Below are 23,440 nucleotides of genomic sequence, written 5' to 3'. Positions count from 1 at the left end.
CCTAACCATATTTCCTTTTCCCCTGCATTAAGAGACAGGATTGGCCGGGCGCGGTGGCTCAGGCTTGTAATCCCAGCACTTTGGGAGGCCGAGGCAGGCGGATCACGAGGTCAGGAGATCGAGACCACGGTGAAACCCCGTCTCTACTAAAAATACAAAAAAATTAGCCGGGCATGGTGGCGGGCGCCTGTAGTCCCAGCTACTTGGAGAGGCTGAGGCAGGAGAATGGCGTGAACCCGGGAGGCGGAGCTTGCAGTGAGCGGAGATCTCGCCACTGCACTCCAGCCTGGGTGACAGAACGAGACTCCATCTCAAAAAAAAAAAAAAGGATTTCACTCTGTCACCCAGGCTGGAGTGTAGTGGCGCGATCACGGCTCACAGCAGCCTCAAACTCCTGGGCACAAATGCCTAACCATATTTCTAAACTGGTGCTTCTCCTTAGTTTCTATCCCTGTGCCTTATATTTCTTCTTAGCATCCACGTATTTGTTTTTGTCTTGTCTCACTTGACTAAATTCGGTGAGAGCAAGGAATTGTTTTGTTTACTGTATCCTCAACACACAGTACAAAGCCTAGTAGTTGACATTTAAGAGCATGACAGATATTTATTGGATAGATGGATGGATGGCAAGATTTAAACTCACGTTAGGCTGGTTCCAAAACCTGGTACATTTTTCACTGCAACCAAGAAACTATGAAGCCAGATCCACTAGCTACCAAGCCATCTCAGCTTTAGAATTGAGAGGTTGGATGGCTCGGGAAAAAATGCTAAGAATTTCAGTTCTTTCCCCTAGGTGACATCAGGGACTCCAAGAAGCCAGGACACTACACTGCAAAATAAAAAAGCAGCAGATCAGAAAAAAGGAATCTTTTGGTAACATGCACTTATCATCTCCCTCTTTGCTGAAATTTAGAGGCAATATAATGAGTGATCGAGAGCATTGATCCTGGAGCCAGACTGCCTGAATATAAACCCCACTTCCTCTACTTACTAGTGGCATGACCCCGGGCAGGGGACATAAGTTCTCTGCCTTAGCCTCCTCATTTGCAAGACAGGGATAACGATGTCTATCTCACTGGGTTTTGTGAAGATTAAACAGCTGATCTATTGGAAAATGTTTACAACAGTCAGTGCTGTGTAAATGTTAGCTATTTTTAATCATAAGCTTTCTATTCAGTTGTGTAGAAGGTTTGGTTCATGATCCCATTCTTCCTGTACATACAGAAGACAAAAGGGAAGAGAAAACTATCCTAGACCACTCTATAGAATCAGTAGGCTGAGTAACAAAAAACCAGCCTGATGCCCATGTTGAGGATGCTAAAAAAGTGTCTCATATGCCTACACATCCAGTGTTCCAGCAGTCGTGGAAATTCACCAGGGTACCATCAGCCCCCGTGCCCAGTGCATTAACCTCAATTGGCTAATGCCACCAAACTAGAAGACAGCCAAACCAATGTTAGCACATCCTTTGAGAAGGTGGCAGAATTCAATTTGGCAATAAACTCTTGATCAGTCAGAAGATCATCTGGGCCAGGCGTGGTGGCTCACACCTGTAATCCCAGCACTTTAGGAGGCTGAGGAGGGAAGATGGCTCTAGCCCAGGAGTTTGAGACCAGCTGGGCAACATGGAGGGAGACTCTGTCTCACAAGAAATTTTTAAAAATTAGCCAGGTGCAGTGGCATGCAGCTGTGATCCCAGTTACTTGGGAGGCTGAGGTGGGAGAATCACTTGAGCACAGGAGGTCAAGGCTGCAGTGACAGCTGTGTTCATGCCACTGCACTCCAGCCTGAGTGACAGAACAAGATCCACTCTCTCTCTTTTTTTTAATTAAAAAAATAATAAAATAGAGATGGAGGGTTCTCCCTGTGTTGCCCAGGCCGGTCTCGAACTCCTGTGCTCAAGCAATCCACCAGCCTTAGCCTCCCCAAGTGCTGGGATTACAGGCCTGAGCCACCACACCCGGCAGAGACTGTCTCTAAAAATAAAAATAATAGGCTGGGTGCGGTGGCTCAGGCCTGTAATCCCAGCACTTGGGGAGGCCAAGGTGGGTGGATCACTTGACACCAGGAGTTCAAGACCAGCCCGGCCAACATGGCGAAACCCCGTCTCTACTAAAAATAGCTGGGAATGGTGGCACGAGCCTGTAATCCCAGCTACTTGGAAGGTTGAGACATGAGAATCGCTTGAACCCAGGAAGGCGGAGGTTGCAGTGAGCCGAGATCGTGCGACTGAACTCCAGCCTGGACAACAGAACAAGACTCTGTCTAAAACAAAAAACAACAAAACAACGACGAAAAAAATCATGTCCTGAGCAGTGTTTTCTTTTCTTTCTTTCTTTTTTTTTTTTCTTTTCTAATAAAGACAGGGGTCTCACGTTGCCCAGGCTGGCCTTGGACTCGTGGGTTCAAATAATCCTCCTGCCTTTGCCTCCCAAAGTGCAAGGATTACAGGCATGAGCCACCACGCCTGGCCCTGGGAAGTGTTTTATACTTTGGTCTTGCAGTTATGTCTGTGTGTGAAGGTGATCTTATAATCAGTAGTATCCTTAGATTATTGAGCTAATGAACAGGTGTATAGTATTCAGTATGAACTGTTTTACACTCATAATCCCTTTAAAACTCTCAAATAACTCTATGAATTAAGTATTACCTCCTTTTTAATACTTAATTCATAGGGTTAAGATGATAAAATTGAGGCTTGAAAGATTACTCTGTCCAAAGTCATATCCAGGAAGAGAAGGATCTGGGATTTGAATGCAGGCCTATCTGACACCAAAATATATACTGTATCAGCCACCTCTTACCACCAAAAGATAAACAAGAACACACTCCCCAGAGAGGTGAAAATGGGACAGAGGATATAATATGTTGAAATTCTTAGAGAAAAAGAGTTAAAAATCTAAGGCATTGTATTTGTTTTTCTGAAAAGGAATCTGTAGACTTAGCCCTAAAGTTGTTATGTTACTTCACTAATTTACATTTAATTATATTCCAGATCTAGAGAGACAGGCACCTCTTTGTGACTAATTCCACGCTAACAAAAAGAGAACAGTATGTGTAAATCTGAGAAAAAGAGTGCCACAGCAAACTGAAAGCGCAAACACCAAAGAAGTCATATGTGCCATTGCACTCCAGCCCGGACGACAAAAGTGAAACTCTGTCCTCCCCCCACACAAAAAAATGAAAAGAAAACAAGAATCTACATTAATTAAAATGCGCACCTCATCTTAAACAAATCTAATATATGAAAACAGAGATTCGCATAATAGGTAAACCAGTTATAACTCATGTCCCAAAATATCATATTAGTAAAAAACAGTACAGTAAGACAACAAATAATACAATAATATTAGTTTAAATAGCAAGTTCCCTTATAATTGATATTAATCCAATTGAAAACTTTAATTCATATAAACTTTTCAGTGTCTGAATTTGAAAATGCAAATGCTAGACTTACTTGAAATTTTTGGCCGGGCGCAGTGGTCACACCTGTAATCCCAGCACTTTGGGAGGCTGAGGTGGGTGGATCACAAGGTCAGGAGTTGGAGACCAGCCTGGCCAATATGGTGAAACCCTGTCTCTACTAAAAATACAAAAATTAGCTGGGCATGGTGGCAGGCACCTGTAATCTCAGTTACTTGGGAATCTGAGGCAGGAGAATCACTTGAACTCGGGAGGCGGAGCTTGCAGTGAGCCGAGATAGCGCCACTGCACTCCAGTCTGAGCGACAGAGCAAGACCCCGTCTCAAGAAAAAAATAAATAAATTTTCAAGTAAGATAGAGTTTAGCTTAGGCCTATGTTGACAAGGAACACTACAGGGGAAATGCTGTAGAGAATGTGTGAAGAAAGACGTGAAAAGAAGAAGGAAGAAGTGGAAATAGATGAAAATTCAAGGTTGAAGATAAAATACAAGGTCACTAAAAGAACCAAGAAGGAGAAATAAAGTATGCAGAAAAAACAGTGCTGGTGGCATTACTCCCATGTCACAAAGGGCAGCTTTCCCAACTCGCTCCATTTTGCAGTGGTAGGATATTCTTCCTCATTTAAGTTTTGGAGTTGGTATAATCAAACAGAAATTAATCACAAACTAAAAGTAAGCATTCTAGCAGGGAAAGCCTTAACTCACAACTAAGAAAACAGAGCATTTACAGGAGAAGCAGAATGATGTAGGATTACTCCTAATGAAATAGTATATAGCCTGGGTATGGTGGCTCACGCCTATAATCCCAGCACTTTGGAAGGCTAAGGTGGGAGGCTCGCTTGAAGCCAGGAGTTCAGATCAGCAAGGACCACATGGCAAGATCCTGTCTCTATGAAAAATAAAAATTAGGGCTGGGCACAGTGGCACATACCTGTAATCCCAGCACTTTGGATGGCTGAGGTGGGAGAATGGCTTGAGCCCAGGAGGTCAAGGCTGCAGTGAGCTGTGATGGTGCCACGGCCCTCCAGCCTAGGCAACAAAGTGAGATCTGCCTCAAACAAAACAAATTTGCTGGGTGTGGTGGCACGTGCCTGTAGTCCTACCTACTCAGGAGACTGAGGTGAGAGGATCACTTGAGCCTAGGAGTTCAAGGCTACAGTGTGCTATGATCACACCACAGCCTGGGCAACAGAGCAGGACCCTGTCTCTTAAAAACAAAAAAAGAAGCTAAGAAAGAAAGAAATAGGCTGGGCACAGTGGCTCATGCCTGTAATCCCAACACTTTGGGAGGTCAAGACTGGTGGATCACTTGAGGTCAGAAGTTTGAGACCAGCTTGGCCAACCCAGTGAAACCCCGTCTCTACTAAAAATATAAAAATTAGCCGGGTGTGGTGGCACATACCTGTAATCCCAGCTACTGAGGAGGCTGAGGCAGGAGGTTCGATTGAACCCAGGAGGCAGAGGTTGCAGTGAGCCGAGGTCACGCCACTGCACTCCAGCCTGGGTGACAGAGACTTCTCAAAAAAAAAAAAAAAAAAAAGGAAAAAAAGAAAAAAAAAGAAATATATATAAATGAGGCAGCTAGGTGGGACAATTGTGCCACTCCTACTGAGACTGGAGTTCTCATAAGACCCATGGGGGCCATAACAGATCAAATTCCTGTAGACGAACCATCCGTGACCAAGGAAGCAGACCAATGATTCAGTAAAATGATAAAATGGTTCTTTCAGTTCTCCAGTCCCCCCAAATCTGGAATTGTTAGGTTTGGCCAGAGAAAAAAGCTACAAGAGGGAGAAGCTCAATCCTGACTTCAAATATTTGGACTCTAAATTTCTTTCAAGACTGAATACCGAAGCTCTGTTCAGCCCTTCATGGTGATTTGCAAGACAGTTCAAATCTCTGCAGTAACCCTATACAAAACACTTTCTCAGAATATGTGGGGATACACAGGGTTTTGAGAACACTCCTCCATTATGCATACATTAGAAATGGTTGGTGCCATTATCCCACACCTTCTTGACTTGCCAAGCTTCCCCCGAAACCTCCAGCTCAGAGATCACACTCTGCCCTCACAACATACCCAGTACCTGGACTTCCAGGAATCAGAACTTCAGCCCCTTCATGTGGACCTTACTTTTTTGTCACGTCTTGGGTTGTCTTTTTAAATATTTTTTTTTTTAGATAGAGTCAGTTTCTTTTTCTCTCTTCTCTTTTCTCTCTCTCTCTCATACAGGCTGGAGTGCAGTGGTGCAACCTCAGCTCACTGCAACCTCCACCTCCTAGGTTCAAGCAATTCTTGTGCCTCAGCCTCCAGAGTAGCTGGGATTACAGGCACCCACCACCATGCCCGGCTGATTTTGTGTGTGTGTGTGTGTGTATTTTTAGCAGAGACGGAGTTTCACCATGTTGGCCAGGCTGATCTCAAACTCCTGACCTCAGGTGATCTGTCTGCCTCAGCCTCCCAAAGCGCTAGGATTACAGGCATGAGCCACCACGCCCAGCCTTGTTTCCTCCCTTTATATGGCTTCTTAAATAAATCATTTACGTGGGCAAACATTCTCATTAGGCCATAACATTGAACAGTCAATCTTATTACTCAACAGCCACATTTCACGTACTGACTACTCAATCCTGAGTCCTACAACGACTTCCCTCCCCTTTTATTAATATTTCCCAATAACTCCCTTTTAATTATCAAGTCTTTATACAGCAGATTTTTCTACATGGAACCTATTATACTTCAAGGGAGTACAGGCAATGGTAAATCAAATAGGATGCTATGTCTCTTCTCTAAAGGGCCTAGGCCAGTATGGTGGGTGGCTCACATTTGTAATCCCAGCATTTTGGGAGGCTGAGGCAGGAGGATGCTTGAGCCCAGGAGGTCAAGACCAGTATGGGCAATATAGGGAGACTCTGTCTCTACAAAAAAATACAAAATTAGCCAAGTGTGGTGGCACACACCTGTAGCCCCAGCTACTTGGGAGGCTGAGGTGGGAGGATTGCTTGAGCCTGGGAGGCAGAGGCTGCAGTGAGCTGAGATGGTGCCACTGCGCTCCAGCCTGGGTGACACGCACACACAAAAAAAGATGCATGTTCAAATATATGTGACCTAAATGGCATCCATACAGAATAACCAGTTTTTTTTGTTGTTGTTTTTGAGACGGAGTTTTGCTCTTGTTGCCCAGGCTGGAGTGCAATGGCACAATCTCGGCTCACCGCAACCTCCGCCTCCCAGGTTCAAGCGATTCTCCTGCCTCAGCCCCCCGAGAAGCTGGGATTACAGGCACGCACCACCACGCCCGGCTAATTTTGTATTTTTAGTAGAGATGAGGTTTCTCCATGTTAGTCAGGCTGGTCTCGAACTCCCAACCTCAGGTGATCCGCCCACCTCGGCCTCCCAAAGTGCTGGGATTACAGGCGTGAGCCACTGCACCCGGCCAGAATAACCAGTTTTTAAAAAGAATGATGTAGAACTAAAAATTCTAATATAGTAAGATATTCAAGATACGCTAAATACAAAAGTCAAATTGCAGGTCATTAGTATAATATGAGCCCATCTGAGTGTGTGTGCGCGCGCATGTGTGATGGGGGAAATTCTTTGCAATGATTACCACTCCAGAGTGGGAGTAAGAGGTAAGGGGAAAAGTTACATGATACCATTCTTTACTGTTTGAGTTTATCATTTTGTGTATTACTTTCATAATGAAAAAGCTAGTATAAAATTTTCACTTAATTGAAAGGATTATTAGTGAACATATGCAAGGTTTTAAAGCAAACTGAATAATTACAGTGTTCTATCACTATGCCAGTTCTTACCAATTATACATCACTGGCACAATAAACATTTTTTGTAGCTAAAGAAGCCTAAGAGAGTTTCTGGTAAATTTAAGGATCTATAATTTCAAAGTTGTATAAGTTCATTTCCATAAATTTGAAGACTACTCTAAGAAACCCTGACTTCAGGTAAAAATAGTTAAGTGTAATTTATAGTCAATATATTAATAAAGGCCAGGCATGGTGGCTCATGCCTGTAATCTCAACACTTTGGGAGGCCAAGGCAGGAGGACTGCTTGAGGCCAGGAGTTCAAGACCAGCTTTGGCAACATGGTAAGATACTGTCTCTACAAAAAAACATTAGCAGGGCTTCGTGGTGGGCGCCTGTAGTCCCAGCTACTTGGGAGGCTGAGGCAGGAGGATCACTTGAGCCTGGGAGTTTGAGGCTGCAGTGAGCTCTAACTGTGGCACTGCACTCCAGCCTGGGTGACAGAGGGAGATATAATTCTTGTTTTGTTTTCTTTGAGATGGGGGTCTCACTTCGTCACTTAGGATACAGTGCAGTGGCATGATCGCAGCTCACTGCAGCCTCCAACCCTGGGCTCAAGTAATCAGTGCCATGCCTGGCTAATTATTTTAACTTTTTGTAGAGATGGAGGGGGGGGGGTCTCACTTTGTTGCCCAGGCTGGTCTTGAACTCCTGACCTGGCCTAAAGTGATCCTCCCATTTTGGCCTCCTGAAGTGCTAGGCTTACAGGCATGAGCCACTGTGCCTCATCTATATATATAATTTTATGCATCATTTGCAGTAAGAGTCACAAATGCACAGATTTGGAAGAAACCTTAAAAGTCACCTAGCCTTGGGCCAGGTATGGTGGCTCACGCCTGTAATCCCAGCACTTTGGGAGGCCAAGGTGGGTGGATCATGAGGTCAGGAGTTCAAGACCAGCCTGGCCAACATAGTAAAACTCCATCTCTACTAAAAATAGAAAAATTAGCATGGCATGGTGGTCCGCACCTGTAGTCCCAGCTACTCAGGAGGCTGAGGCAGGAGAATCGCTTGAACCCGGGAGGCGGAGGTTGCAGTGAGCCAAGATCAGGCCATTTAACTCCAGCCTGGGCAACAGAGTGAGACTCCGTCTCAAAACCAAAAAGGCACCTAGTCTTGGCCAGGCACAGTGGCTCACACCTGTACTCCCAGCACTTTGGAAGATGAGATAGGAGGATCACTTGAGCCCAGGAGTTCAAGACCAGCCTGGCGGGCAACATAGTGAGACCTCATTTCTATATTTTATTAAAAAAATTTTTTTTTGAGACAGTCTTGCTCTGTCACCCAGGCTGGAATGCAGCAGCCTGATCTCAGTTCATTGCAACCCTGCCTCCCAGGTTTAAGCAATTCTCATGTCTTAGACTCTCAAGTAGCTGGGATTACAGGTGTGTGCCACCACGCCCAGCTAATTTTGTATTTTTAGTAGAGATGGGGTTTCACCATGTTGGCCAGGCTGGTCTCAAACTCCTGACCTCAAGTGATCCATCCGCCTCAGCCTCCCAAATTGTTGGGATTACAGGCGTGAGCCACCGTGCCCAGACTCATTTCTATATTAAAAAAAAAAAAAAAAAGCATCTAGTCCAACTTTCCTACCCAAACACCTAGACATTTAAAAAAAAAAAAAAAAATCCAAACCAGTAGCAGCCTGCTGAGGAAAGAACTGAAGTTAAGAACCAGTACTAGGAATATAAGACAACCAGAAATGTCTCCTCCTCAAAATGGAGACATCTGGTAATCATTCACTAAAAAGCATTTTGGTGTAATATAACAAGTTGCTCAGGTCAGTTTTAAACAAGTCATTGACTTAATTTTCTGGTTTCAAAGTTTTCAATTTGTTTCAAACCAAGAGAAATTAGACCATGATGCAGACTGAGTTTAATGAACAAAAATCTCTGTATAAAAAACATTTAAACCTTATCAAATGCCTTAAACACACACACACACACACACACACACACACACACACACACACACAGACACACATCCAAATCCAATACACAATCTTAGAATATTATCTTTGTGTACCTCAACATAACCTGTAAAAGTATTTCTAGATAAAACTTTACAAGTGAAGAAAGAAAACCCATGATGTTACACTTATACACACACACACACATACACACACACACACACACACACACACATTCTTAAGGAAGAACAAAAACATGGTAAGAGTGTGAACAGGAAGGGAATGCATCTTTTTTTGTAAAGCTTATATTAAAAAACACAGCATGAGTAAAATAACTTCCTATACCAAGAGAAGATGCAGAGAGAGGAAACAGAAAGCAGGGATGAGACTAACTCATTAATTAATAGTTTGAGAATGTCATTCAAGAACAGTAAATTTGGGGAGTTACAGATAATTCCCAGTTGTCACCACCTCAAATTCTTTGATTCCGGTAACTAATGACACTTAAAAAGCATCTTTGTGTTCATTTTTTGTAGGTCTTGATTTGCTCATCATTATTTAGGTGTGCTTTGTCTCTTTCAGTGGTTAATTCCTCAGTTCATACTCAGTGTTATGTCGTAGCCACAGAAGGGCCACAGTAATAAGTGAAGTGAACACAGGTTATGATGGGTGGCATTGGTGGTATGAGAGGGTGAATAAGGAGGGCCAGATTGCCTGGTTTGGATTTCAGCATCACTGCCTGCCAGCTCCTGGCACCTAGCAAGCTACTTAGCCACTGTGTGTCTCCATTTCCTCATCTTCGGTTGGGGGTCACTATAGCACCTACTTCAGATAGTGTGATTAGGGGGTTAAACAAGATGGTCATTCAAAAAGTTTATCACACTGCCTGGTCAATAAATGTTAGCTGAAAATACTATTAGTCATGGTATTACAGGGGAACCAAAAGGAAAATTCTGTCTCTGTATTTCTCCTCACTGATAAAGTTTTCAGGGACAAACTGTGGCAAAAAGCAGAGATACCAGTACATTTGAGACCAGTACAAAGAGATTGAAGATCTAGTCTTATGAATATAGATACCCATTTTTATGTAAGAAAAAAATTACAGGGCTCCATATCACAAAGTTTAAGATCTTCCTGTTAAACATCACACAATTCCCATCATCATTATGCCCTACATACACTCTAAATTATGTAGAGTTTCTACTAATATTCAACAACAACAAGGTCCAGAAATTTTAACTAAAACAGCCACAGAACTGCATGTTGGGCAGTAATCTGTGTGTGCCACAAGAGCTTGGGCCAACACAGAGGGCCAGGATTCTGCCTCCATGGCCTGGACTCCTCCACACACAGTCAGATGAGTCAGGTTCTTGCAGACCTTCAAATCTTCATTCATATCCCCCTTCAAGAGGGCCGTTTTCAGAGGTGAAGGAAGCAGCAGCCACTAGGCATGAAACGCCGCACTCCTACTTCAGTATGATATGATAGCTATCATTGGTTTCTGCTGTTAAAAAAAGAGAGCGAGAGAGAGAATCACCTTTAGTCACCTCTAAAACACAGCAGGAGAAACAAAGTATAGTAAGATTCTCATGAGAAGGGGAAAAAAGGGAGGTGGAGGTTGCAGTGAGCTGAGATCACGCCACTGGACTCCAGCTTGGGCAATAAGAGCGAAATTCTGTCTCAAAAAAAAAAAAAATGCATTATAAAAACAACATGCCTCAATTTCCTCATCTGTAATGGAAGATGGAAGAGAATGGCAAAAAGCCGGGGCAGGCACGGTGGCTCATTTCTGTAATCCCAGCACTTTGGGAGGCCGAGGTGGGTGGATCACTTGAGGTCAGGAGTTCGAGACCCGCCTGGCCAACAAGGTGAAACCCGTCTCTACTAAAAATACAAAAATTAGCTGGACATGGTGGCACGTGTGTGTAATCCCATCTACTTGGGAGGCTGAGGGAGGAGAATCACTTGAACTCGGGAGGCGAAGGTTGCAGTGAGCCGAGATCGTGCCACTGCATTCCAGCCTGGGCAACAGATCGAGACTCTGTCTCCAAAAAAAGGAATAATCTCTAATATTGTCACTTTCTTTACCCAAATATGGTTACTTTTCCTATCTCTCCTCAAAGAAGTATGTACTTTGCCTAGTAGTAGTAAAGCTGTTAAACTGCTTAGAGAAAGATGTTTGTCTTACTATTACCTTTCATTGTGTCCAGAATAAAACATGCTTCTTCCTGAAAGTTCTGTATCATCTGAAAAAAGCAAGAAAATTTGTGATTATTTAAATGAAAAATAACCCCTTTATATTCCTGTGTCCCTAAGGACTACCCCACATCCAGAGAGATTTAGGAGGCTTTACAGGTCACAAATAATGTATTTCTTGAATATCTAGGATCATAAAAGTTTTTTCCTCCCCTCCCGTTTGGTTTTTAAACATTAAAAAACTAAGCAGATTAGAAGAGTTGTCTTAAAGCCTGGTATGCATTTCCCTGGGTTAACCCCAAGACTCTCCAAGGAGCACACGGACACTAATATGTGCATACAGGAGAACTGACTTCCGTGTCTTCAACTCCCATATGTGCTCTTTCCTAAAACCTCTTTAATTTTCCTTCCCCACTTTCCCTTCTCAAACTCCCTTCTCCCATTTTACAAGATAAAGGCATGAGTTTCACCCTCCCAGGATCCTAATAAGGTGGCCCATGATGTGAAAGCTTCAGGTGGCAAAGTGGAACGGCAAAGGTGAACTCTAATAACTGGGCAACAGACCCTTTTATGAGCCACATGGTTTCTAACGCTTTCCTTTCACCAGAATTAAAGAGTAACCTAATCACAAATTGTCATAAGATAGAGGATTCAAAATGATTTTTTGATAATATCACTATGTAATTTCTGGTATATAATACTTTTTTTTTTTTTTTTTTTGAGACAGAGTCTCGCTCTGTCGCCCAGGCTGGAGTGCAGTGGCGCAATCTCGGCCCACTGCAAGCTCCGCCTCCCGGGTTCACGCCATTCTCCTGCCTCAGCCTCTCCAAGTTGCTGGGACTACAGGCGCCCGCCACCACGCCCGGCTAATTTTTTGTATTTTTAGTAGAGATGGGGTTTCACCGTGGTCTCGATCTCCTGACCTCGTGATCCGCCCGCCTCGGCCTCCCAAAGTGCTGGGATTTTACAAGCGTGAGCCACCGCGCCCGGCCCTCTGGTATATAATTCTGAAGTATAATCTAATGACATTGTCATTACAAAATTCCATCCATTCCTATCAATTTATGGGAATCAAGTCCCTCAGCATTTATATCTAGAGAAAAAAACAGAATGGAATTGATGCTGAAATACTATGTCATTCTAGCAATCAATAGGCAGTATTCATCTACAAAGGAAATAATTATGTGCAAGGGTATGGATAGGGAATGAAACAATTTCATCGAACTCATTCATAGATATACCTGTAATAATTTTTTTCTTAATGTTTTTTTTTTTTTTCTGAGACGGAGTTTTGCTCTTGTTGCCCAGGCTGGAGTGCAATGCCCCCATCTCGCTCACCACAACCTCCACCTCCTGGGTTCAACGGATTCTTCTGCCTCAGCCTCCTGGGTAGGTGGGATTACAGGCACGTGCCACCACACCTGGCTAATTTTGTATTCTTAGTAGAGACAGGGTTTCTCCATGTTGGTCAGGCTGGTCTCAAACTCCCGACCTCAGGTGATCCGCCTGCCTGCCTCGGCCTCCCAAAGTGCTGGGATTACAGGTGTGAGCCACTGGGCCTGGCCTTTTTTTTTTTGGATGGAGTCTCGCTCTGTCACCTAGGCTGGAGTGTGGTGGCGCAATCTCGGCTCACTGCAACCTCTGCCTCTCGGGTTCAAGCAATTCTCTGCCTCAGCCTCCCAAGTAGCTGGGATTATAGGCACCTGCCATCATGCCCAGCTAATTTTTGTATTTTTAGTAGAGATGGGGTTTCACCATCTTGGCCAGGCTGGTCTTGAACTTCTGACCTCGTGATCCACCTGTCTCAGCCTCCCAAAGTGCTGGGATTACAGGCATGGGCCATTGCGCCTGGCCAGCCTTCTTAATCTTTAATAATTACTTATTAAAACGTGGCATATTTACATTATTTTAATCAATTGTATAATTATGATAATTCCATTCAAAATAATTTTTAAATTTTTATTTAAAAACTTTGTTTCAAACAAATATAGTAGGATAATCAATGGGGATGTTTGTGCATAAAAATATGTTACGGTAAGATGGCCAGGCGTGGTGGTTCACATCTGTAATCCCAGCACTTTGGGAGGCTGAGGCGGGTTGATCATTTGAGGCCAGGAGTTCGAGACCAGACTGGCCACATGGTGAAACCCAGCCTCTACTAAAAATACAAAAATTAGCCGGGCATGGTGGTGGGTGCCTGTAATACCAGCTACTTGGGAGGCTGAGGCAGGAGAAAGGCTTGAACCTAGGAGGCAGAGGTTGCAGTGAGCCGAGATCACACCACCGTACAACAGCCTGGGCGACAGAGTGAGACTCCGTCTCAAAAAAAAAAGTTACAGTAACATAAAATTCAATGGGGGAAGTAAATGAAAACAAGAGTTCAAGGAAACAGAGGAATAGTATAAGAATTCTAACTGTTAAAGAAAAGCACAATCGTGTTTTTTTTTTAATGGATGGTGGTGGTATTAAATCATTTTTGTATTAAGGTTACATGGGATGCAATTAGAATAATGATGTAACCATTTCACTTAAAAATGTCATTATATATGCCCAGAAATGACATCTTTTACAACTATTTAAACTTTAACAAAAAATTTTAAGTCAACCTAAAAATGTGCATGGGAATATGTGGTTTTTAAAATATTTTAGGACCAGGTGCAGTGGCTCACATCTGTAATCCCAGCACTTTGGGAGGCCAAGGTGGGTGGATCACTTGAGGCCAGGAGTTTGAGACCAGCCTGACCAACATGGCAAAACCCCATCTCTACTAAAAATACAAAAATTAGCCAGGCGTGGTGGCGCACGCCTGTAATTCCCACTATTCGGGAGGCTGAGGCAGGAGAATCACTTGAACCCAGGAGGAGGAGGTTGCAGTGAGCTGAGATTGGGCCACTGCACTCCGGCCTGGGCAACAGAGACTGTTTCCAAAAAAAAAAAAAAATTAGGAGGAAAGCAAGCAAAAAAGTATGAAACCCTCTGATCTAGAAAACAGAACACTCTGCCCCAGGAGAATTGCTCTTGCTCCATGCACTGACAAATTAATCATCATCTGGTAATTCAACCGTACTGAAAAATCTACCTCATCACTGATGAGCACATGAATTCCTGTTGGCCCCTGCTTATAAATCTGGCTGATCTGGCAAGGGGAAATGCTGAAAAGCTGAGCAATTTTTTCTGTCAATTCAACAGCTGTCAGTTCTTCTAGATAGATAGCATGGTAAACTGCAAAAGGGAGAGAGCAACAGCAGTCAGTACAAAGCTTGTCCACTCTTACAGGTAACTTGATCACTAGGAATGCCCACTTCTCTGAAGGACTGAGAAATCACACTGCCTATTCAAATCCTGGCTCAACCACTTGCAGCTGTGTGACCTAGTGCAAGTTATTTAACATCCCTAGGCCTCATTTTTCTCGCATAAATACTGGAGATAACGGTAAAATCCTCCGCAAAGAGGAGATATTCGTTGTAAATATTAAAGCATATAAAAAGTGTTAAGAATAGCACCTGGCTGGGCGTGGTGGTTTACACCTATAGTCCCAGCAATTTGGGAGGCTGAGGCAGGGAGATCGCTTGAGCCCAGGAGTTCAAGACCAGCCTGGGCAACATAGGGAGATCCCATCTCTACAATAAATAAAACCATTAGGCAAACGTGGGGTGCACACCTATAGTTCTAGCTACTCGGGAGGCTGAGGGGAGAGACTCACTTGAGCCCAGGTGGTCAAGGCTGCAAATGAGTCATGATTGCGCCACTGTACTTCAGCCTGGGTAACTGAGTGAGCCTCTGTCTCAAAAAAAAAAAAAAAAGAATAGCACCTACCATGTATTAGGAACTTAAATGCTAGTGATTATTGTTACTTCTAGCAAACACTAAATCTGCTGTTTGATAGTTTACCATCACACATGCCCATAAGTTATCTCTTCACCTTTCTTCATATCTGTCCTGGTGTGTCCAGAACAACCTACCGAAGAAAGTACCATTTGAGTCTCCATCCTCATGCTTCTGCTGCTGTTGCTGCTGCTGTTGTTGCTGCTCCCTCAACTGCAGTGATTCCTGACAAACATAAATGGTTAACCTTGGACGCACCATCCTAAGGGGAGGAAAAAGGCTAATTAGTCTTACATTCTTTATGGTAAGCACAATAAAAAGGGAGAAATTGTGTTTCTACATTAATCATATAGAGCAGATGAAAATTGGAAGCTCATTGGCCAAATGCAATTAATTTGCTATGTTTTATTAGTTCCCCAGTAGTAGGGTTTTATTTTCCTTAAGTGGAATTAGTTCCAATATGAGACATCATATAAACCTCTGAACTTTTGGCTTTTCCTGAAGACTCAGATCTAGCAATCTTAGGCCCGCATTCTCACATGAAAACAATCAGCTGCTCTTCTTACATGATGCATCTATTCTTCACTATATCCCAGTCTTGACTGCCATTCACTTACATTACCTGTACGTACTCCATAGTCATTCGAGTTTGTGGCCTTTGGTGTAAAAGTTAGAAACAGTCAAAATATAAAAGCCACTGTCTAATGGGTCAGGTTCAAGATATACTTTTTATTAAAAAATGCCAACACAGTAAACTAGATCAAAACACCTTGTTTTTTGCTTATTTGTTTTGTTTTCCTTCAAAGCTCTTATCACTATCCACAATATTTATTTGTCTTACTCCCCATTAGAAAGTAAACTCCCTAACAATGGGCACCCTGTTTTGCTCACCAATATATTAATATTCCCAGAGCCTACAATAGTACCTGGCTCATGAAAAGGATAATGAATTTTCATGGGAAAATTCATTCACCTGGAAATGAAAAATGGAATATCATGGGGAATTCCTTGGACAAAGTGCAAGAAAACATTTTTTTAAAATCTTTATTTGGTACATAGCTGACATTTAAAAGAAATGTTTTGAGAAGGTGTATTTAGCTGTGTAGAGTATTGTGAAGAATTCCTGAATCCAAATCCATTTGGAATCCCAACCTCACTGATATTTTAACGCTAATTACATACCGGCCTTTTAATGCATTAAAAAGTCTGATTCCATCTGCAGGGCCACAGATTTGGATCACATCATCTCTAGTTAATTTCAATAAATCTGCCCCTGGAATAAATATAAGAAAATGGATGATAAAGGCAAAGATTCCCTTTTTTAATGACTATTAAAATGGGCTCTATTATAAGGACACCTCATTACCAGAATGTTACAATCCATAATTTTCTTCATGGCATATAAGGCCCTTCATGACCTGGCCCCTACCTCCTCTCCCGTCTCAATTCCCCCCAATTAACCTCCCCACTTAACTCTATGCTTCATCACACTGATGATGAGCAAGGTGTTCTTTCTGCCTGAAATAACCTTCCACTATCTAAGCTGGGCACAACATGCCTGTAGTCCCAGCTACTCGAGAAGCTGAGGTAGGAGGATTGCTAGAGGCCAATCGACTGTTAGGAGTTCAAGACTGTTAGGCGTGGGCAACATAGCAAGACCCCATCTCTTAAAAAAAAAAAATCCTGGGCCAGGAGCAGTGACTCACGCCCGTAATCCCGGCACTTTCGGACGTCGAGGAGGGTGGATCATTTGAGGTCAGGAGTTCAAGACCAGCCTGGCCAACATGGTGAGACCCTGTCTCTACTAAAAATACAAAAATTAGCCAGGCGTGGTGGTGGGTGCCTGTTATCCCAGTTACTCGGGGGCTGAGCCAGGAGAATCGCTTGAACCCAGGAGGCAGAGGTTGCAGTGAGCTAAGATTGTGCTTCTGCACTCCAGCCTGGGTGACAGTGAGACTCCGTCTCAAAAAAATAAATAAATAAATAAAACCTCGATTCACCTCATGTGTCACACATGTTCCCTAACACCAGATCCTCCCATGAACATCTTACTGTCACTATCAGAACACTTATCTACAGCATCATAACTATTTATCGTTTTTTCAGAGTTTTATTTTGATTTGATTAGTTGTGTTTTGTTTCAGTGCTTTTTTTTTTTTTTTGGATACCAGATGATTAATGGGCTATTTGATCAGGAAGTATGCCTCATCCATTTGTGTATTCCTACCACATCAAAAAGTGCCAAATAGGCCAGGTGCTGCAGCTCACACCTGTAATCCCAGCACTTTGGGAGGCCAAGAAGGGTGGATCACTTGAGGTCAGGAGTTCGAGACCAGCCTGGCCAATATGGTGAAACCCTGTCTCTACTAAAAATACATAAATTAGCTGGGTGTGATGGTAGGCGCCTATAATCCCAGCTAATCAGGAGGCTAAGGCAGGAGAATCGCTTGAACCTGGGAGGCGGAGGGTGCAGTGAGCCGAGATCATGCAACTGCGCTCCAGCCTGGGTAACAGAGTGAGACTCCATCTCAAAGAAAAAGAAAAAAAATGCTAAATTAAAGTGTATTGTGTAAATGAATTATAGTGATATTAAGGGGAAAATTTCAGACTACCTGCAAATGCCCCCTTGATAAAACTCTACAAAATATACATTTTAAAAAGTGTTGTATGAAATAAGCATTTTTTTTTTTTTTTGAGACGGAGTCTTGCTCTGTCTCCCGGACTGGAGTGCAGTGGCGCGATCTCGGCTCACTGCAAGCTCCGCCTCCCGGGTTCACGCCATTCTCCTGCCTCAGCCTCCCGAGTAGCTGGGACTACAGACGCCCACCACCACGCCAGGCTAATTTTTTGTATTTTTTTTTAGTAGAGACGGGGTTTCACCGTGGTCTCGATCTCCTGACCTCGTGATCCGCCCGCCTAGGCCTCCCAAAGTGCTGAGATTACAAGCGTGAGCCACCGCACCCGGCCTGAAATAAGCATTTTTAAATTAAATTGAATTAAAACTAAAAGGTGTTTGTTTATAAGTATTTCACAGCACAGCTGCAGCTAGTGAGAAAGTCTTAAGGGTTCTGTGAAATTCATTTCATCAGAAAAATGCAGTAATATCTCTCATACACATATATACGTGCAACTCTCCCATGGATACCAGGAGGCCCTAGAATGCAAAGGAAAATCTCATGCTAGGGAAAACAAAAGAAAAAGAAAATTTAACCTGAGAAGTTTGTGAAAAGCCTTGTGAATGTAGAAAAACGATTTCGATGCAACCACTGCTGAGCTTCCTGAGGTGTGGTTGTTGGTAAGAGGTTCTGAAAGGGAGAGCGCATTTTTTAGGTAACCAAATAGATTTGTCTGTTACCCCATTAGGTAACACATAGCCAAACACACCCACACAACCCCATACTCAGACCTAGTTTGTGAAAGTTGTTTTCTCTTTCTCCAACCATGCAAGATGCTCAAGGAGTTCCATCCTTTTCTTCCCCACTAGACTGTAAGCTGCTCAAATGGAAGGGTCCTGCATTACTTGTTTCATATCTTTAGTCCCTAGCACAGTATCTGGTTCATAGTCAAAATTCAATAAATGTTTGTTTAATGAATGAATGAATAATACTCCCTAAAAGTTGGGCATTTCTACTGAATTGGACAGTCATCAAAGTATTACCAGACATTGCAAGTAACTGACATGCAACTTTAGACTTACATCTGTGACTGGAGGGGGTGGCTCTGGCTGGTGGTTTGGTGAACCATTTCTAAAGAAACATTTAAAATGAAAGGATGAGTCCATGACACATGCTGGGGCTCATTATTTCATTCCTCATCTTCACAATAAATCTTACGCTAGAGATTAAAAAAAAAAAATCTGTGCTCTCTCATAAAACATTCTTATTCTTTGACCCAATACTTTAATTTTCTATTAGTTTAACCTAAAGACTTTATGGGGAGAGGGAAAAACTATGTCATTAGCAACATTTTCTTATTATTGAGGAAACTGAAGAAAATACCAACATTTCAATAAATTGGGACTGATGAGATAAATTGTGGCATAAAAAATATTTAACCGGCTGGGCGCAGTGGCTGACGCCTGTAACCCCAGCACTTTGGGAGGCTGAGGCGGGTGGATCACAAGGTCAGGAGATCGAGACCATCCTGGCTAACACGGTGAACAAAAAATTACCGGGCTGGTGGCAGGCCCTGTATCCCACTACTTGGGAGGCTGAGGCAGGAGAAGGGCTGAAGGAAGGCAGACTTGCATGTTTAACCACAAATTTACTAAGATGAAAAATTATGAAATAATAATTATCAAGAAAAAAATTTAAAAATAAAATGAAAAATATCAGGATAAAAATTTTTATCAATACGTTACTACTGTAGGAAATACATAAATATGCACACATATACAAGAAAAATATTAGAAGAAAATTTATGCAATGCAATATCATCACCCACATTTAGAATTTTTTTGAGACGGAGTCTCGCTCTCTCGCCCAGGCTGGAGTGCAGTGGCGCGATCTCGGCTCACTGCAAGATCTGCCTCCCGGGTTCATGCCATTCTCCTGCCTCAGCCTCCCGAGTAGCTGGGACTACAAGCACCCGCCACTACACCTGACTAATTTTTTTGTATTTTTAGTAGAGACAGGGTTTCACTGTGTTAGCCAGGATGGTCTCGATCTCCTGACCTCATGATCCGCCCGCCTCCACCTCCGAAAGTGCTGGAATTACAGGCGTGAGCCACCGCACCTGGCAAAAAAAATTATTTTTAAAGCAGCCTCAAAAATTAGTGCTGCCTAATTTATGATCCAAGGGTTATCTCCACACTCCAGTTTTTCTTTTTCTTTTTCTTTTTTTTTTGAGACAGAGTTTCACTCCTTTGCCCAGGCTGGAGTGCAGTGGCATGATGTCAGCTCACTGCAACCTCTGCCCTCTGGTTTCAAGCAATTCTCCTGCCTCAGCCTCCCAAGTAGCTGGGATTACAGGCGCCCGCCGCCACACCTGGCTAATTTTTTTATTTTTAGTAGAGAAACATGGGGTTTCACCATGTTGGCCAGGCTGGTCTCAAACTCCTGACATCGTCACCTGCCCACCTCGGCCTCCCAAAGTGCTGGGACTGCAGGTGTGAGCCACCGCGCCCAGCCTGTTTTTCTTTATACGTTCTTTGTCTATGAATTGTCCCTCTTCCCTAATGCCTACTTTTACGGAAGAAAAAGTTTAACTAGTATGAAGTACATGACAAAGAGAAGAGAAAAATTTTTAAACACAGCTCTTAAACGCTATATCATATTTGGAATTACCTATAAGTAGAATGTATCATCTATGTGGATGTTAAGATTTTTTTTTTCTTTTAAAAAAAGATCTTTTTCCTTTTTTAGCCTTAGCTGCAAAATTCAAATTTGGTATTCGAACTTAGTAATTATCTTAGGGCCCTAGTTATATGTATTCCTTCTACAACTAATACCTACTTTTATTCTTAATTGTTACGTTTTAAATATTTAAGCTACCTTAATTAAATCCTTTAAAAAGTAGGTCAGACATAGAGCCTAAATAAATCCAAAAACACAAACATTGCAACCAAACAATATGCTCACACATTTGGTAGCCTAACTATTTCAAGTTTCAATATAGTTATGTGAAATACATGTTAAATGCTCGGACTATAATACAGCTACTTTTTAAAATTGGAGTAGGCGTCTGTACCAACTTTCAATTATCTCTTATGGTAAAAGATAATAAGACAAGATTAAATGTATCCCATAAATAATTCCAAAACTTCATTTTAGCCATCATCTTCAAACTTATTTCCTCAATTATCAAAGATTCATAATAATTAGCTGTTACAAGTATTCCTAACAAGTAACAAAACAAATTTTAGTGTTTGTACAATTGCTTCCACTTCCCAAAGACTACTGTCTGGTGCAAGTACGATCAGGAAGTGAAATAACCACAAGATGTGCAGTAATAGGGAGAGGCAAAAAGCGCAGATCATCAGTCCCTGAACCACTAAAAATTGACCATAAATGCTACTTTCTAGTGGGGGGAAAAAAGAAGAGGAGGAGGGAGAGGGGAGATCACAAAGAGAAGAAAGGGCTATATAAAACTCTTTCAATCTCTTTTGAAGCTACTCCAAATCTCAGTTAATATATAAATCCATCAAAGCACAACCAAATAGATGGACTTACTGATTTAAAAAGATCTTCTTTATGAACAGGTAATGAAAGAATATATACTTTGGACAAACACAAGCCAATTTTATTTCCCAGACTTACCCTTCCCCAAGAGAAAAACTGCTATGGGAACTGTTGAAGCCAGGTGATGGGGAGTTATTGACATATGTGATCTCGGGCCATGGAGAACACTAAAAACAAAGGATAAGTTAGATAATGAACAAGCACATTTGACCCTAGGATTTGACTAAAACATTGTTACTTGAATAGCACATCTTGATTAGTAAATCTTAACTCCTCAGAGACTCCCATAAGCAATAGAGAACACTGCTTCTCTTTCCGCCATCTTGGAGCCTATGGAGGCCTGCTGAGAATAGGACTTCTAAAAGGAAATATGTCTAGAAAACTGTGGTCCCGGGCCATTTTTGTTGGTTATAAGTGGATTCTCCAGAACCAAAGGCAGCACACAGCTCTTCTTAAAATTGAAGGTGGTTTATGCCCAAGATGAAACCGAACTCTATTTGGGCAAGAGATGTGCTTATGTATACAAAGCGAAGAACACCACAGTAGCTCCTGCAGCAAACCAAACAAAACCAGAGTAATTTGGGGAAAGATAACTTGGACACAGAGACAGTGGCATGGTTCGTGCCAAATTCTAAAGCAATCTTCCTGTTAAGGCCACTGGACACAGGATCCATGTGATACTGTGTCCCTCAAGGATTTAAGCTAATGAACAGTAAATAAAAGTAGACTTGTGCTCTGGTTTAAAAAAAAAAGAGCGAGACAGAGAAAGAATATTGCTTAGGAGAAGTAAATTCTGACCAGTTTGGAAGTGATGAAATTTTAAGATTAAAAATTATGAACTGAAATTGTCACCAAAAGAAATCTTTTTACCTCTGTGAGTATGGTTGTCTCATAGGAAGGTTGATATTTCTCCTTTTCATGAGGTGTTCGTTTCTCCATTTTTTCCCTATCCGTTTTTTGCTTTCTGTCTGCACCTTTGGGCTGAAATGAGAAATATTTTGTTTTAAATTCAGGTACTCACCTTTTAACCCAAAACATTGCTTCCAAAAACTTAAATATTCACGTATGAAACAAAATTGCATGTGCAGTGATGTAAAGGCAAGACACATCACTTTAAGTTTGAGAATAGGAAATTTAAATGTTTATGTTTGATGGAGTTGAAAAGAATCAGATCTATAGCTACTGACACGGAAAGATCTCTAAAGCATAGTTCACTGAAAAAAACCAAGTCTCAAAACATTTCTTTTTTTTTTTCTTTTCGAGAAGGAGTCTCACCCTGTCACCCAGGCTGGAATTCAGTGGCGCGATCTCGGCTCACTGCAACCTCCGCCTCCCAGGTTCAAATGATTCTCCTGCCTCAGCCTCCCCAGTAGCTGGGACTACAGGCGCCCGCCACCATACCCAGCTGATTTTTTATCTTTAGTAGAGACAGGGTTTCACCATGTTGGCCAGGCTGGTCTCAAACTCCTGACCTTGTGATCCACCCACCTCGGCCTCCCAAAGTGCTGGGATTATAGGCATGAGCCACCGCGCCTAGCCTCAAAACATTTCAAATAGTAAAATCTCATTTATGTGTCAAAGAAAATATGTATATAGCTATGTATGTGTGTGTATAAAAGCATAGAAAGGAACTAGAAGAGCTGGGCACAGTGGCTCACGCCTGTAATCCCAGCACTTTGGAAGGCCGAGGCAGGTAGATTGCCTGAGGTCAGGAGTTCAAGACCAGCCTGGCCAACATGGCGAAACCCTGTCTCTACTAAAAAAAAAATTAGCTGGGCATGGTGGTGTGTGCCTGTAGTCCTAGGTACTGGGGAGGCTGAGGCATGAGAACAGCTTGAACCCAGGAGACGCAGGTTGCAGTGAGTTGAGACTGCACCACTGCACTCCAGCCTGGGTGACAGAGTGAAACTCCGACTCAAAACAAAAAAGAAAAGAGAACTAGAAGAACACATACGAAATTATGAAATTATGACAGTGGTTTCCTCTGGGAAGAGGTTGTGGAGGGGGTCGGTGTAAGAGTAGTAAAGGGAGAATTTCAGTGTTGCTCTGAATAGTTCTGTATTATTCAGTCTCTTACAGTAAGAAC

At 42.5% G+C, this 23,440-nt stretch overlaps 1 protein-coding gene across 3 annotated transcripts in view; it reads right to left on the bottom strand.

Moving 5' to 3' along the window:
• Window positions 1–8,934: 8,934 nt before the first annotated feature.
• The window catches only part of TFCP2 (transcription factor CP2), a 78,745-nt gene continuing 64,239 nt past the window's right edge, over window positions 8,935–23,440 (bottom strand). For 2 of the 3 annotated variants that reach the window (XM_058433753.1, XM_032144401.2), the window contains exons 8-16: window positions 22,225–22,335; window positions 21,433–21,521; window positions 18,873–18,921; window positions 18,387–18,480; window positions 16,358–16,448; window positions 15,313–15,437; window positions 14,430–14,572; window positions 11,349–11,400; window positions 8,936–10,658 (exon numbers count right to left, since the gene is read on the bottom strand). In XM_058433753.1, coding sequence (XP_058289736.1) covers window positions 10,621–10,658; window positions 11,349–11,400; window positions 14,430–14,572; window positions 15,313–15,437; window positions 16,358–16,448; window positions 18,387–18,480; window positions 18,873–18,921; window positions 21,433–21,521; window positions 22,225–22,335 — 792 coding nt within the window. In that variant the 3' untranslated portion in view covers window positions 8,936–10,620. Of the gene's footprint in view, window positions 10,659–11,348; window positions 11,401–14,429; window positions 14,573–15,312; window positions 15,438–16,357; window positions 16,449–18,386; window positions 18,481–18,872; window positions 18,922–21,432; window positions 21,522–22,224; window positions 22,336–23,440 lie in introns of all 3 variants that reach the window. The other variant, XM_032144402.2, reaches the window with a different exon arrangement.

This window comes from Hylobates moloch, unplaced genomic scaffold (assembly GCF_009828535.3).
Source record: "Hylobates moloch isolate HMO894 unplaced genomic scaffold, HMol_V3 SCAFFOLD_22, whole genome shotgun sequence".
Taxonomy (NCBI): Eukaryota; Metazoa; Chordata; class Mammalia; order Primates; family Hylobatidae; genus Hylobates; species Hylobates moloch.
Note: the sequence above shows the minus strand (reverse complement) of the source record. Positions and strands in the feature narration are given on the sequence as shown.